Here is a 14824-nt window from a genome sequence, read left to right on the forward strand (position 1 = left end):
ATGAACTCGGGAGCGAGGATCCTGTGGGGTAGTCCTGTACACACTGAGGAAATTAGCCACTGCCCGTGAGCAGGAGGGTCAGGGGCTTTGGAACAGCCTGGAGTTTTAATTCAGACCCACCACTTAGTAGCCAGAGGCTGCCAGGCCAGCGAACTTCCCCTCGTGGGTTATTTCCTTCTCTGAGATGCAGAGACCAGGAGAGCCTGCAGGTTTTGTGAGGATCAGCTCACCTTGAAATGAAAGCTCGGGGAAGCGTATAGTACAATACTCTAAATGTTCATCCTCCCTGCTGTCCCCCAGCATCCCACCCCGGCCCCATCGTGTCACTGCCTGTCTGCTCAGGACTTCTCAGTGAGGCCAGGGCCACCTAAGGGCTGCTCTCCAGGACACCCGCCCCCAGACCTCCGCCTCACCAAACTGCCGAACACCCCCTGTGGGAGCCCCACAGCATCTCTTTGCCCAGGAGGTGGGCACACAGAGAGGCTTCAAGGTCTCTAGATCATTCCACCACGGTGAGAGTCAGTCCCATTTCACGCAAGCCTCAGCCAAACCACCAAACTTTCGTTGACAAAGCAACAGGCTAACACTTGGTTGTAATGTGTTTAATTTGTGCTGTCCACACAGGACCCTGCATAGAACGGGTGTCAGCCCCCTGAGAGCCCCCACCTCCCCCACACAAAGGGGATAGTGGATGAATATTCAAAGTCATGGAAGGGAGAGAAGAGCTGTGTACGAGACCTCTGACTAGTCAGAGGAGGTGAGAGGGGTGCCCCCACTTCTTTCCACAAATTCAAGGAGGGGGCACGTGAGGGAGTGAACAGCAACCCAGGAAGGGGCAATGTGACTCCACCCACGGGATGCTAACTTCTCAATGTGAGGAGGCGGGACCCTGGAAGAGGCTCTGCTCAGGGTGCTGGCTGGCGACTTTGCCTCCGTGACAGCCCAGGAGGGAGGCTGACAGGGCCAGGAGGCCGGGGCAGCAGCAGCCTTATTGCTTCGTTCAGGCGGTGAGGCCTTTCGGGCTGACCCCAGGCAGAGAATGCCAGAGCCAGCCCTCGGGCCTCGGGCCTCGCGCACTCCCAGCCAGGGCTGGCGGTGCGCTCTGGTCCCGGAGACACCAGGAGGGCTGCAGCCAAGCTGCCACCTTCACCACTGGGGACGACAGGACAGCCTGACTGTCCCATATGGCAGCCCCTCAGCCTGCTGACCAGGGTTCCCAGCTTTTAGGCAGAAAGCAGATGGCGGGCGTTGCTCCCTTTTGTCCTGACACACATGTGCACACATTGAGAGGTAAGGAGGTGAGGGGAAAGGGACACAGTTCTCATGTCCAGTCTGGCCTTTTTCCTGGGGTGTAAGCAAAAGGAAGAAAGACTGTGACAGTCTTGTCAGAGGCGACTCTTCAGACAGCTCCGTGGGGCATACACCACCCAGAGCCTGACTTCGCCTCCCTGCTGGCTGAGTCACTCAAGGTGCAAGACCACAGGCACCAGCAAATTCCCAGAAAGGACCAGAAGAGCTGGAGATCACTGGCTTGGGAGTGACCTCAAGCGATGAGGTGCCATCTCACACACACACACACACACACACACACGCTAGGAGTGACCTCAAGCGATGAGGTGCACACACACACACACACGCTGGGAGTGACCTCAAGCGATGAGGTGCACACACACACGCGCGCGCACACTCCACCGGGAGTGACCTCAAGCGATGAGGTGCAGACACCACACACAACACACACACACATACACGCACCACTCCGCCAGGAGTGACCTCAAGCGATGAGGTGCAGACACACACACCACACACGTGCACTCCGCCGGGAGTGACCTCGAGCGATGAGGTGTAGACACGCACACACACATGCACTCCGCCGGGAGTGACCTCGAGCAATGAGGTGCAGGACACGCAGACACACACACACACACACACACACACACGCACATGCTCCGCCGGTTCCAGGAAGGCAGGCAAGGCCACCACCCCCACTCCAGGGTGGGGCTGTGAGTCTCAGCCGGTGGTAAAAGGGTCCCCTCTCTCCGTGGCAAGGCAACATCCTAGTGTTGGGGCTGTGAGGCTGGGATGGCTCCCCCAGTCTGCTCCCTCAGTCGCAGCTGGGATGACAGCTAGGCCTCAAGACAAAAACTCCTGAGAAAGGGGGTGGGGCCCCCCCCACCCGCCCCCCCCCGGGGCCACCCTGCACCCGTTAGCTATTGTACAAGGGAACCACCCGGACGATCGCCTGTCTGCAGACGGGGCACCGCTTGGGCTCGGGCAAGGCGCGGTAGCACTCGGCGCAGGAACACACGTGCCCCACACTCCAGGAAGACGCAGGACTTGAAGCTGCTCAGACACACAACACAGGCGCTCTTCAGACTCTCCCTGTCCTCGGGCTTGGCGCGGCTCAGCAGCTGGGCCCTCACGCTCCTGGAACTCCCTTCTCCATCTGCCTGAGGCGGCTGCCTTTCCTGGCGCTGCAGGTAGTGCTTGCGGAGGATGAAGAAGAGAACGGCGCAGGTGGTGAAGCGAAAGACCAGCGTCAGGACCTTCCAGAGTCGGACGCTGGACTCCTGCCTCTGCAGCAGGCTGTCAAAGTCCTGGCTGCTGAGGTAGTACTGCATGCCCTGCTTGGGGGGCTGCAGGCGCACGGAGCTGCTGTCCAGAACCAGCTCGCCGACGCCCGTGAGCGTGGCACCCACCTTCAGCATCTCCTCCGTCTCCTGGATGCCTTTGGGCCGCTCGCCGCTGATGTAGTGGCCGATGACATCGGTGAAGGACTGGATGGAGGGGTGGAACTTCTCGTACACGGTCTCCAGGCCCAGATCCTGGGCGTCCAGCGGCTTCAGCACTCGCACAGCCACGGCCACGCCGTCCTCGTGGGGGACCAGGTCGAAGGGCACTGTGTTGGTCCTCTGGTGAATGATCTTTGAGTAGTCGTTCCTAAAACGAGAGAACCCAAATAAAATACAGGACAGCAAACACCTCACGCCCAGGCAGAGAGAGGATGGCCTAAATGCCAGGCCAGGATAAAGTCCGAACTAGCTGGAAGAATATGCACAAATCACTGTTATCCTAGTGCCTCATGATAGGGAGGCTCCGTTTTTGAGGTTCTCGGGCCGTATCAGCGGGCAATAAGCACTGTCCTAGCTCAGCTCCACGTTTACCTCTCTTTGCCACTCTCAAATAAATATCCAGTTCCTTAAGAAATGAAAAACGGAACTATCGTATGATCTGGCAATCCCACTTCTCGGGGTGTACGTCCCAAAGAAGTGAGATCTGGGTCTCAAAGAGATATCTGCACTCCTGTGTTCACCGCAGCCCTGTTCACAAGAACCAAGACATGGAAACAACCTAGATGCCCATCAGCAGACGAGTGGAGAAAGAAAATGCGATACACACACAGACAATATTCAGCCACAAAAAGGAGGGAAACTCTGCCATATGTGACAGTGACAGCAGGGATGAGCCTGGGGTACATTATGCTAAGAGAAACCAAGCCACTGCACAGAAAAACAAATACTTACATGAGGGACCTAAAACAGTCACACTCAGGGGCGCATGGGTGGCTCAGTCAGTTGAGCGTTGGACTCTGGATTTTGGCTCAGGTCATGATCTCAGGGTCGTGAGATCAAGCCCCACGTCGTGCTCCGTGCTGAGCGTGGAGCCTGCTTAAGATTCTTTCTCCCCCTTCCCCTCTGCCCCCTCCCCCTGCTCACATGCGCATGCACACGTGTTCTCTCTTTCTCTCTCAAAAAAAAATAAAACAAATAGAAGTCATGCTCATGGAGACAGAGAGCAGAATGGTGGTTGCCATGGCCTGGGAGAGAAGAAAACGGGAGCTGCTGTTCAGTGGGTATCAAGTGTCAGTTATACAAGATGAATACATTCTAGAGATGTGCTGTACGACTTAGTGCCTGTAGCTAACAGTACCATATGCTCTAGTACTGTTAAAAGGGCAGATCTCATGGGGCGCCTGGGTGGCTCAGTCGGTTAAGCGTCTGCCTTCGGCCCAGGTCATGATCCTGCGGTCCTGGGATCGAGTCCAGCGTCGGGCTCCCTGCTCAGCAGGAAGCCTGCTTCTCCCTTTCCCTCTGCCCTTCCTCACCACCCTCTCCCCTCCACCCCCTCTCATGCCTCAGTCTCTCTCAAATAAATAAATAAAATCTTAAAAAAAAAAAAAGGGGGAGTGATCTCATGTGAAGCATTCTTACAATAAAAAATACAAAATACAAAACAAAAACCCACTAGGATTGGCTGGAAAAAACCGTTCTCCCACAAGAGTACCGTCAGCGTGAAGAAACTGGTCTAGGCCTTGTCTCAGGTGAACCAGAGGACACGGAAACAGTACCCAGGGTGCCAGCATGCGAGCCTACCAACCGGGAGGCTTGGCTAGAGGAGAAAGGACAGGTACCAAAGGTGGGTTGTCCGATTCCACACCATCCTGTGCTCCTGCAGTGTCAGCCGCTGAATCACGCCCTTGCAATTTTCCACAAACTGGCTGTTAAGCGTTTCTTTAACAGATCGAACAGCCCCTAAACGGAAACAAATTATTTTAGTTCTGAAGAACTCTTCTGCCCTTTCCTTTCAAGGTGATTTAAATACTGTTTTTAGGTTGAGTTGAATTCATCAAAATGATGCAAATGACACCATGGTAAGTTGTTTTGTCAGGGGCGCCTGGGGTGGCCTCAGCCGTTAGGCGTCTGCCTTCGGCTCAGGTCATGATCCTGGGGTCTCGGGATCGAGCCCCGCATCGGGCTCCCTGCTCCGCGGGAGAAGCCTGCTTCTCCCTCTCCCACTCCCCCTGCTTGTGTTCCCTCTCTCGCTGTGTCTCTCTCTGTCAAGTGGATGAATAAAATCTTTGGGGGAAAAAAAAAAAGTTGTTTCGTCAGCACTCTGTTAAGCACTTTACACGGATCCATCATTTCAGCTTTCCAACCACCTTGAAAGGTTGGAATTCTTGTTCAGATGGGGTAAGGGAGGTTCAGAAAGGTTGGGTAATTGCGCCAAGATCACACAGCAATAACCCAGGTCTTTCTGACCCCGAGGTCCAAGTTCTGGAACACTGCCCCATACAAAAGGCCCTTAAAATCAGCCAAGAAGATTTTTATTAAACTTCGAGAAGAGGAAATTTTTAATTTTGCCAATAAATAAACATACCTTCAATAACAGCATAAGGCACACATTTTCCTGGGGCTTCTGAGAGAATGTTCTTTAAGTCTTCACCCAAGTGGATTCTTTTAGCTCCCTAAATGGAAACAACACATTCAACTGGCTGCTGAATACTGCATGTTCTACCACACTTACAGGCCCAACGAGAAAAGGACTATTTACTTTTTTTATGTAATGAAAAGAGAATGAGGAAATCAGGCAGGAAGGAGGTTATGGAGAATCACATTCCCAAGCTGTGCCCCAGAAGTTTCACCACATAACCAGGCATCTGCCACCCTACAGATGGGGGGTGCCAGCGACATTCTTTCCCCAGTTAACAGAAACATACCCTCCTCTTCATTTTAACTTTTTTTAGTGAAAATATGAAAGGTCCTTATCTGTTTTCATGCCACAGACTGAACATAATTTAATCTCTTCTTGATGACACAGAACCACGCATTAGAGGGCTTCTGTGGAAAGTACCTAAGCCGGTGCCTAGGACATGGCAGGGGCTCGGGCAAGGGTAGGTGTTGCTCTCAGCGTGCCTGGGGCAATCCACGCTCTGCATTACACGGGACAGTACAGGGCTGCCTTCGCCGTGGGGGGCAAGGCTCTGTTCGCTGGCACTATTCTCCTACTTTCCAGTTCGTCCTTCTACCCCTCTGACGAGCAGGAGACCACGGTGACCTGCTGCTGCCACCCCCCTCCTTCTGCCACCCCCTCCGATTCAGTTTCCCCCCCTGCATGGGGACCAAGCCAGCTGGCACTGCTGCATCAAAAATAAAGAGAAGATTAATAAAACCAATGACCAGTTCCTGAGCATCCATGTGCCAGGCACTGGGCTGCGCACTGGGGATTCAGGGACGAATCAAGGACACTTCCCACTTGCAGGGAATTGCCATCAACAAATCTGAAGGATGCCAGGTACGTAAGCCCTCGAGGGGTGAAGAGGGATGGGTACTCTAGGTCACTGAGGTCACTCGAAGTTGAAGCTAGTGCTGCACAGTAAATGACAGGAGCCAGGTCAACCCAAACTTATGAACCACCTACACTGTGAGGACAGTACCAATAACAGCCCAGCAACTAACAGAGTCTGTTGACTCCTTTGTTCTGTGCCCCTCCCCTGGACTATTAAACTCGAGGACAGCTCGGACCTGGCTTGTCTTGTTCACTGCTGTCTCCCTGGTGCCAAGAACAGTGCCTGACCCATAGCAGGCACTCAATACGTATTTGATGAGTAAGTGAACGAATAATCACTTAGACTACAACTGGCCCTTGAACAATGCAGAGGTGAGGGGCGCGCCCCCCCCCCGCGCCCCGACGCCCCAACTCGGGCTCCCCCCAAACTCCTCCAAACTCGGGCCCCCCCTCCAAGTGACTCCAAAGCCCCCAAGTGCCCTCTTAGCATCTGCTCAGATGGCCACGCAGTCAAAAATCTGCATATAACTCTGACTCCCCCAAAACTTCACTACTCATAGCCTACTGTTGACCAGAAGCCTTACTGATAACATAAGCAGTCAATCGACACATACTTTGTAGGTTATATGTATTATATGCTGTGTTCCAATAATAAAGCAAGCTAGAGAAAAGAAAATACTTTTTTAAAAATTCATGAGAGAAGGGGGTGCCTGGGTGGCTCAGTCGTTAAGCGTCTGCCTTCGGCTCAGGCCATGATCCCAGGGTCCTGGGATCGAGCCCCACATCGGGCTCCCTGCTCAGCGGGAAGCCTGCTTCTCCCTCTCCCACTCCCCCTGCTTGTGTTACCTCTCTCGCTGTGTCTCTCTCTGTCAAAAATAAATAAAATCTTAAAAAAATAAAACAAAAATCATGAGAGAAAATACATTCATAGTACTGTATTTATTGAAAAAAAAATCTGCGTGTAAGTAGACCCAAAGAGTTCAAACCCGTTGTTCAAAGGTCAAGTGTATATATCAGGTACTATGCTAAACACTTTAAAAGCATAAATTCATGTAACGCTCCTACCATCCCTATACAGAAGGTATTATTATCCCCAATTACAGATCAGGAAACTGAGGCTCAGAGAGGTGAAGTGCTTTGCTCCAAGTCACACAGCTGGTAGAGTATCCACCAAAGGATAGCCAGTTAGAATTTTTTTAAAGGGCGGAGGGAATATGGTCAGAAAGACCTGAGGTTGAATCAAGCTTCAGTGCATCTATTATGACTTTGAGCAACTTAATTTACCTGAGTCTGTTTCCAAAGCTGTAGAAAATGGGAGAGAAAACTGCCACTGGATTTTTATGTTTATTAAATGATGGGAGGGCACCTGGGTGGTTCAGTCAGTTAAGCGTCTGCCTTCAGTTCAGGTCATGATCCCAGGGTCCTGGGATGGAGTCCCACATCGGGCTCCCTGCTCCGCGGGAAGCCTGCTTCTCCCTCTCCCTGCTGCTCGTGGTCTCTCTCGCTCTCTCTCTCTCTCAAATAAATAAAATCTTAAAAATAAAAATAAAAAATAAATGATGCATAAGGTTGGAAGAAATCTAGCCAGGGGCTGGCACATGTAGGCAAGCAATAAATATGCATTCCCATCACTAGGAGAGCTACACAAGGATAAGACTCAAACCTACTCTGGAAGTTTTGTAATCTGATCAAGAAAACTGAATCTAAAATATTAGGTATCCCAACTTTCCAGAAAGGGGCCATTTCATCCTCATTTGGGAACTGACTTGGCAAAAGGTCCCACATTCGGTCAGCCTGATGCCAACCTGATTTCAGACTTTCAGAGTCAGAAAGTGAAGTATCAGTTACACTTCTAGCCAATGACTTCAGCATAACTCGCTTATTTATAATCAGACAAACAACTGGGCAGCTGGAATCTCACTAGGACGTCACTTGCACCACAAATACAACTGCCTGGTAAGCTGGTTCATTCCGGATGGATTCCCAAACTCCCCTCCACGGCAGGGACTTCACACACTGGTTTCTAAGCCCTTACTGAAAACAATATGATGATAACGAACTAAGCCAGGTTTAGGAAGCCTTCTTCAAATACATGTCAAGTGAAGCCCTAACTGTGGTATTGTGACATTTCAGCCAAAAGGAATCCGCATTTACTGAGCATCTACCACTTGTCAAGCACTGAATTAGAACCTAGAAGGGGGAAGAGGGGAAAAAGGGATAAATAAGACCCTGTCTCTGACCTAAAGAGGTCCATCTCTCACGGGCCAGTCAGACATTCACAATAAAGCAATGTGGTCAATCAGGCGGGAAAAAAAAAAATCCTACACTTGGAATCAAAAGACTTAAGTTCCAACCCAAGTAGCTGAAAGACCTTTGCTCTGAGTCTCAACTTCCTGATTTGCAATCTGGAGATGATTGCCATTTTCCCCACCTCAAAAAAATCATTGTGAAGGGGGCGCCTGGGTGGCTCAGTCGTTAAGCGTCTGCCTTCGGCTCAGGTCATGATCCCAGGGTGCTGGGATCGGGCCCCGCATCGGGCCCCGCATCGGGCTCCCTGCTCTGCGGGAGGCCTGCTTCTCCCTCCCCCGCTCCCCCTGCTTGTGTTCCCTCTCTCGCTGTGTCTCTCTCTGTCGAATAAATAAAATCTTAAAACGCCTTCTTTCTTAGGCTGCCCTTTACAGCTTAGCACATTCTCTCATCTTGTTATTTTTTTCTTCACAATAATTTCTTTTTAAAGATTTTATTTATTTATTTGACAGAGAGAGACACACCGAGAGAGGGAACACAAGCAGGGGGAGGAGGGGAGGGAGAAGCAGGCCTCCCGCAGAGCAGGGAGCCCGATGCGGGGCCCGAAGCCAGGACCCCGGGATCATGACCTGAGCCGAAGGCAAGACGCTTAACGACTGAGCTACCCAGGCGCCCCAAGCGTTATTTTTAAAATAAACTAAAATATTAAAAAGGAAGAGTCTGTAGAAGCAAGAAGTGAGTGGTTACATAAACGGGCCAAGTCTAGAATTCCTGCACTGGCTGTTCCCTCCATCTGAACTGTTCTTCCCCTAGACACCTGCGTGGTCTCCCTCACCTCCTCCTGGACTCTGTTAAATGTCACCTTATTTAAAATAGCACACCACTGCATTTCCTCTTCCCCGCACGATTCTGTAGTATTTTTCTCCCCATCTGTCACACCATCTGAGGTACTTGTTTATGGCTGTACCAGAACGGAATCTCCATGAGGGCAGGGACTTTTGTCTCTTCTACCCAGGCGACAGCCCCAGTGCCTGGAGCAGAGCAGGCGGCCCTTAGTATTTGTCGAATAAAGAAATCAGGTCGAGATTCTGAGCAATGAGAGCGGCTGAGAAAAGGGGAAGTGCAGCGGTTATCACGAGACCCGAATTCTGATCCTAGTTCCTCCCGTGACTCAGCGGCGACGCCCCTCAAGGGCCGGTTTCCTCTTTGGGGCCGTTTCCGACGCTGGAGCAGCCCGAGGCGAACCGCGGGCTCACCATCACCGGGGGCAGGGGTGAGCCGGCGGAGGCCAGGCTGGCTCCAGCACTGACCTTGAGTTCTTGGGCGACCTGGGCCTTCTGCCGGTACACGGAATACAGGACGGCGGTGACGACAGAGCTGGTGCCCAGGAGGATGAACTGGCCCAGCGAGGGCCGCCCTCCGCTGTCCATGGCTGCGCAGAGCCCTGGCTGCCGGCGGCGACGCCGAGATCAGGCCGCGCGTCCCCCGCGCTCCGCGGCCCTCAGCCCTCCGCCCGGGACCGCGCCCCCACGCCGCCCTTCCGGAGGCCTGCTTCTGATCGCCCCGCGTTAGCGCGCCGCGCCGCGCCGGGGCCGGAAGTGGGCGGGCCGAGCAGACCGGAAGACGGCGTTGCCGGGGTGATCGCCCGGGGGCGACCGCCTCCACAGGGGCGGGGTCTTCCTCGCCGAGGGGAGGGGAGGGGAGGGGAGGGGAGGGGAGGGGAGGGGAGGGGAGGGGAGGGGAGGGGAGGGGAGGGGAGGGGAGGGGAGGGGAGGGGAGGGGAGGGGAGGGGAGGGGAGGGGAGGGGAGGGGAGGGGAGGGGAGGGGAGGGGAGGGGAGGGGAGGGGAGGGGAGGGGAGGGGAGGGGAGGGGAGGGGAGGGGAGGGGAGGGGAGGGGAGGGGAGGGGAGGGGAGGGGAGGGGAGGGGAGGGGGAGGGGAGGGGAGGGGAGGGAGGGGAGGGGAGGGGCGAGGTGGTTGCGGGGAAGTCAGAGATCGCGCGTCGCTCGTGACCCTTTGCCTTCGGACGCGCGGCCACCGGCGGCGATGAACAAGCTCGTGTCGCCCTGGTCTCGATCCCTCTGGTTTCCTGGGGTTATCGGGTTTTTCGATGGGTTCTTGATGGCTCCAGTCAGTAGATTGGGAGGAAAGAAGAGAACTAGTGTGTAGCAAGCAGTTGGGAGTATTGCACGTTTAAGATCAGGGCAAACCTTGAGCCTTGGATTTTATTCTTCCACTTTCCAGATGTGAAAACTGAGGCCGGGGAGGTTAGGGGATGTGCTCAAAGTCGCACTGCTCATGAGTGCTAGAGAGGAATTTATCGGGCGCCAGAACCCTTACTGCGAAAGGGCAGATTTTATCACCTAAATAGCCCCTTAATCTGTCATCAACGCATATAACAGCCTATTGTTTGTTAGCCTATTGTTTGTTAATAACTACCGCTACTTTATTGAGTGCCTGTTATGTATCGGGTATTGTGACAAAAGTTTTGCAGACATCCTATTTAATCCTCGTAACACGACCGTGGAGCAGATTTCAGACTATCTTCTGACCTCTTTAGTCATCCCCTTACTAAAATAATCAGAAGATACAAAATCTTACCCAAAACATCAAAGTGTTCATCAAGTTGGCTCCTCCCGGTTACGCTTTAAATTCTTGAAAGTGTAAGAATGCACCCACTGGTCGAAATCAATGCATGTAAAATGCATCTAAAATCTGTAAATTGCTTCACAAAAGTAAAATCTCTTTATTAAAGAAATTGGTTATCCATGACATTTTTCTATCATATTCCTTAATTATCCTTGGAGTCAAACAATTACTTTTCCGCGAACCTGGGGTCAGAATCTCCAGACTGTTAACACCCCCAGATACTTTTGATGATTTTCAACCCAAGAGGTGATCATGAATTTGTTACACCCCCCACACACACACACACACTGAAAATTAAATCTAATTTTATTTTTTTTAAATGGAACTTGTCCAAAAGTTAATAACACATCGTGTTGGCAACGGTGCAGGGACAGAGACTCCCATATATTGCTGATGGGTGTGAAACTGGACATTCTTTACAGAGAACAATTAGGCAGTGATGATCAAGATTAAAAGTACCCATACCTATTGGCCTAGCAATTCCACCTCCAGAAATTCTTCCTACGTAAATTACATCTGAACATGGCGAATATACAAGATTATTCATTGCAGCATTGTTTTTAATAACAAAAGAATGAAAACCACTGAAACATTATCAATAGTTAATTGGTTAAATAAGTTTTAAAAATATGTGTATATGAGCATAGTAAAGTGAAAAGGCAAAGTGCAAAACTGTTTAAGTATGATCCCATTTATTTTAAAAAGGAGGAAGAAAAATATGTTTATATATGTCTAGAAGGATTCATAAGAAGCTGATAATATTGGTTATTCACATAGAACGGAATCTGGTGGCTAGAGAACGGAGTGACTTTTCACTCTTATACTTTTTAGTGAGAATGTATGGCATACTTTGAATTAATAAAACTTGATTTTAAAAGAACAAGAAGAGGGACGCCTTGGTGGCTCAGTCAGGTAAATGTCTGCCTTCGGCTCAGGTCATGATCCCAGGGTCCTAGGATGGAGCCCTGTATCGAGCTCCCTGCTTCTCCCTCTGCCCCTGCCCCCCTGCTCCTGCTCTGGCTCTCGATCTCTCTCCCTCTTTCATGCTCTCTTCTCTCTTTCAAATAAATATACAAAATCTTTAAAAAAATAAAATAAAAGAACAAGAACACGCCACTCCACAACCCACGATTATGAGAGTCTCCTGCATCCGGGGCTCTGGCTAGGCACTAGAAGATACAACCATATACCGCCAGGCTCTGCCCTCTGGCTGCTTAGGATCTTGGGGAGAAGCAGAAATGGACGGTTTTCTATTATCCAGACCCAGTGAAATTAGGGCAAGCAAAGTACCCCTGGCGTAGGGAGGTGTGGTTTATTTTCCTCACTAGGGAAGGAATTTGAGTTCTGTAAACAGAACGGAGGGTGGAGTGGATAGATGGAAATAGGAAAGACTTTTCATGCAGAGGGTACAGGATGAGCGCAAGTGCAAAGCTGCCAAGAGCTGGCTGGCATAGTCCAAGCCCAGGACATGTGATGACAGAGAACAGGGAGCAAGTAATTAAAAAGGAAGGTTGCAAGCAGATCCTGTAGGCTCCTAAAAACCAAACCAAAAATTTAAACTCCTCACTTTGGGGATGTAATCTAGTAAAGCTGTTTGAGAACCAGCAGAACATGATCTAATCTGTTTTCTTACCATCAAAATTCCTCTATCCTTGGCACACAGCAAGGGAAAGAACAAAGAAGGGGCCATAAAAATGAAAACAGGGGTTGTGTCTCCACTACTAGGGGTCCTTGTTTATGGCTTCTGACTCTTGGGAGCCCTCTTGCTTTATTCTGCAGACCCTTCCATGGGTTCCTTGGGAGCTCGTTAAAAGACCATCACTCCTCAACGAAACAGTTCAGTTTTAAGTAACCCTGCCATTTCTTTGCCAAATGCTGAAATCCTTCATTAGCCATGCTGAGCGCGGTCCTATTGGAACATTTTGAAAGGTAAATCATGTGGCCCTTGTTAGGAAGGATGAGAGATGGGCAGTTTCGGCTGCAGCCAGATGTCCCTAGGTAGCCATTCCCGGCTCTGAATGGCTGTCCTCACTGAGTCACAAGGTAAAGATGAGCCTCCGATTTCAAGAAAATGAGGTAAGTTCCTAAGGCACCAGGCAGAGACTCTGGGGGTGCCAAACCTGGGAGAGATGTGCTACGAAGGACAATGCCACTACTGGAAACACAGAGTACCAGACTTAGGACACTGATTTCCTCTCGGAGGAGCAACAACTCCCCGTGAGTCACTGGGCAGGTGCCCTCTGCGGCTGTCCATCCAGCGAGACACTTAGCGGCTCCAGGCACCAAAAAGATACAAAAGCAGGCACCTTAGCACCTGCACTGACGTTACCAGACAGGTGCCACGGGAGATAGAAAATAAAAAAGATGCACATCCGTTGTCACTCAGTGTCCCTACAGAACTTCCCCTCGGGAGAGCCTCTGACACAATAAGTATTAGGAATTATATAATGTATTCAACATACTTTTAATGAGCATTTTCCCATGCAATGTACTCTCCCAGATATGGTGGGACTCAAGGACGATGTACAGGACATGCCCTCGACCTCTCGCATTTCTTTTTACAACGGTTGAAGCCCCATCTATTTGTGAAAAGAAACTGAGGTGACTTCCTAAGATGGAACATACCATAGAACAGATATATTACAAATAAATATAGAAATCAATCAATAGGGACACCTGGGTGGCTCAGTCGGTTAAGCATCTGCCTTCGGCTCAGGTCATAATCTCAGAGTCCTAGGATCGAGCCCCGCATCGGGGTCCCTGCTCAGCTGGGAGCCCGCTCCTCCCTCTCCCTCTGCCCCCGACCTTGTGCTCTCTAGCTTGCTCTGTCATGCTCTCTGTCTCAAATAAATAAATAAAATCTGTTGTAAAAAAAAAGAGAGAGAGAGAGAGAGATCAATCAATAACAAAAACCAGCTGAAAGGAGCAAGAAATTAACTGGTACGAGGCACCTAGAATGAGTTAACCATTACAGTCAGACACCATCCTTGACTGTGAGCTTCCCAACAGCCATGGCAAAAAGGAAATGTGTTAGGGTACAATCTTGTAGAAAAGATGGGGCAAGCATCTGAAAAATCAATTCAAGGCAGCTGGCAAAAAGTCCGATGAAGAGGGAGGGACCAAGTTGTCTACAGGTCGGTGAGTTGATTCACAGTCCATCCCTGAGGATGCTGCTGTCAGAAGCTCATGGAAGGATGTAGGCTTTGAGGATTTCCCAAAAGGGGGTGCAGCCAGGGTGGGGGCGGAGGGGGGAGTCTACGCCCAGTGGGTTCACTTTCTCTCTCAGTCTTATTTGGGCCCATGGCACCTACTTACCATTGACTGACCGAAGGTTCCAACACACAGATGGGAAGTCTTGTGGAAGGCAAAATGGCCTGTGAGGACGGGGTGGTGGACCTTGGCCTCACCAGCACTGCAAACCACCGGAGAAGTACCATCCCCTAGATGGGGACTGACCTGTCACTACTTCACTTTGAAACTCCTCAACACAGTATGTCATCAACCAAGCACGATAATTTTCTTTTTTTTTTAACAGCTTTATTGACATACAATAAGCAGCACATATCTAAAGTGTACAATTTGATAAGTTTTGACATGTGTATAGACCCATGAAACCATTAGCACAATTAAGATAGTGAACATATCCATCACCCCCCAAATTTTCCTGGTATCCCTTGGCGATCCCTCTCTTCTGCCCTTCATCCCCAGGAAGCCTCTGATCCGCCTTCTGTCATATAAATTAGTTTGCATGTTCTGAAATCTTCTATAAATGGAATCACACAACATGTACTCTCCTTCTCTGGCTTCTTACGCTCAGAATCAGCATTTTGAGATTCACTCACCTCGTTGCGTGTATCAATGATA

At 50.7% G+C, this 14824-nt stretch overlaps 1 protein-coding gene across 2 annotated transcripts; it reads right to left on the reverse strand.

Annotated features, from left to right (window-relative positions):
• Positions 1-586: 586 nt before the first annotated feature.
• Positions 587-9926, reverse strand: MUL1 (mitochondrial E3 ubiquitin protein ligase 1). 2 transcript variants are annotated; one of them, XM_027573692.2, is made up of 4 exons: positions 9624-9926; positions 5158-5245; positions 4412-4532; positions 587-2940 (listed from the first exon to the last, which is right to left on the reverse strand). In XM_027573692.2, exons 1-4 carry the CDS (start codon positions 9741-9743, stop codon positions 2211-2213), a joined length of 1059 nt encoding a protein of 352 aa, XP_027429493.2. In that variant the 5' UTR covers positions 9744-9926; the 3' UTR covers positions 587-2210. The 2 variants fall into 2 exon arrangements, with proteins under 2 accessions (XP_027429493.2, XP_027429501.2); XM_027573700.2 differs by lacking the exon at positions 9624-9926 and adding an exon at positions 9176-9572.
• Between the last annotated feature and the right edge of the window lie 4898 nt (positions 9927-14824).

Source organism: Zalophus californianus, chromosome 4, assembly GCF_009762305.2.
Source record: "Zalophus californianus isolate mZalCal1 chromosome 4, mZalCal1.pri.v2, whole genome shotgun sequence".
Lineage (NCBI taxonomy): Eukaryota > Metazoa > Chordata > Mammalia > Carnivora > Otariidae > Zalophus > Zalophus californianus.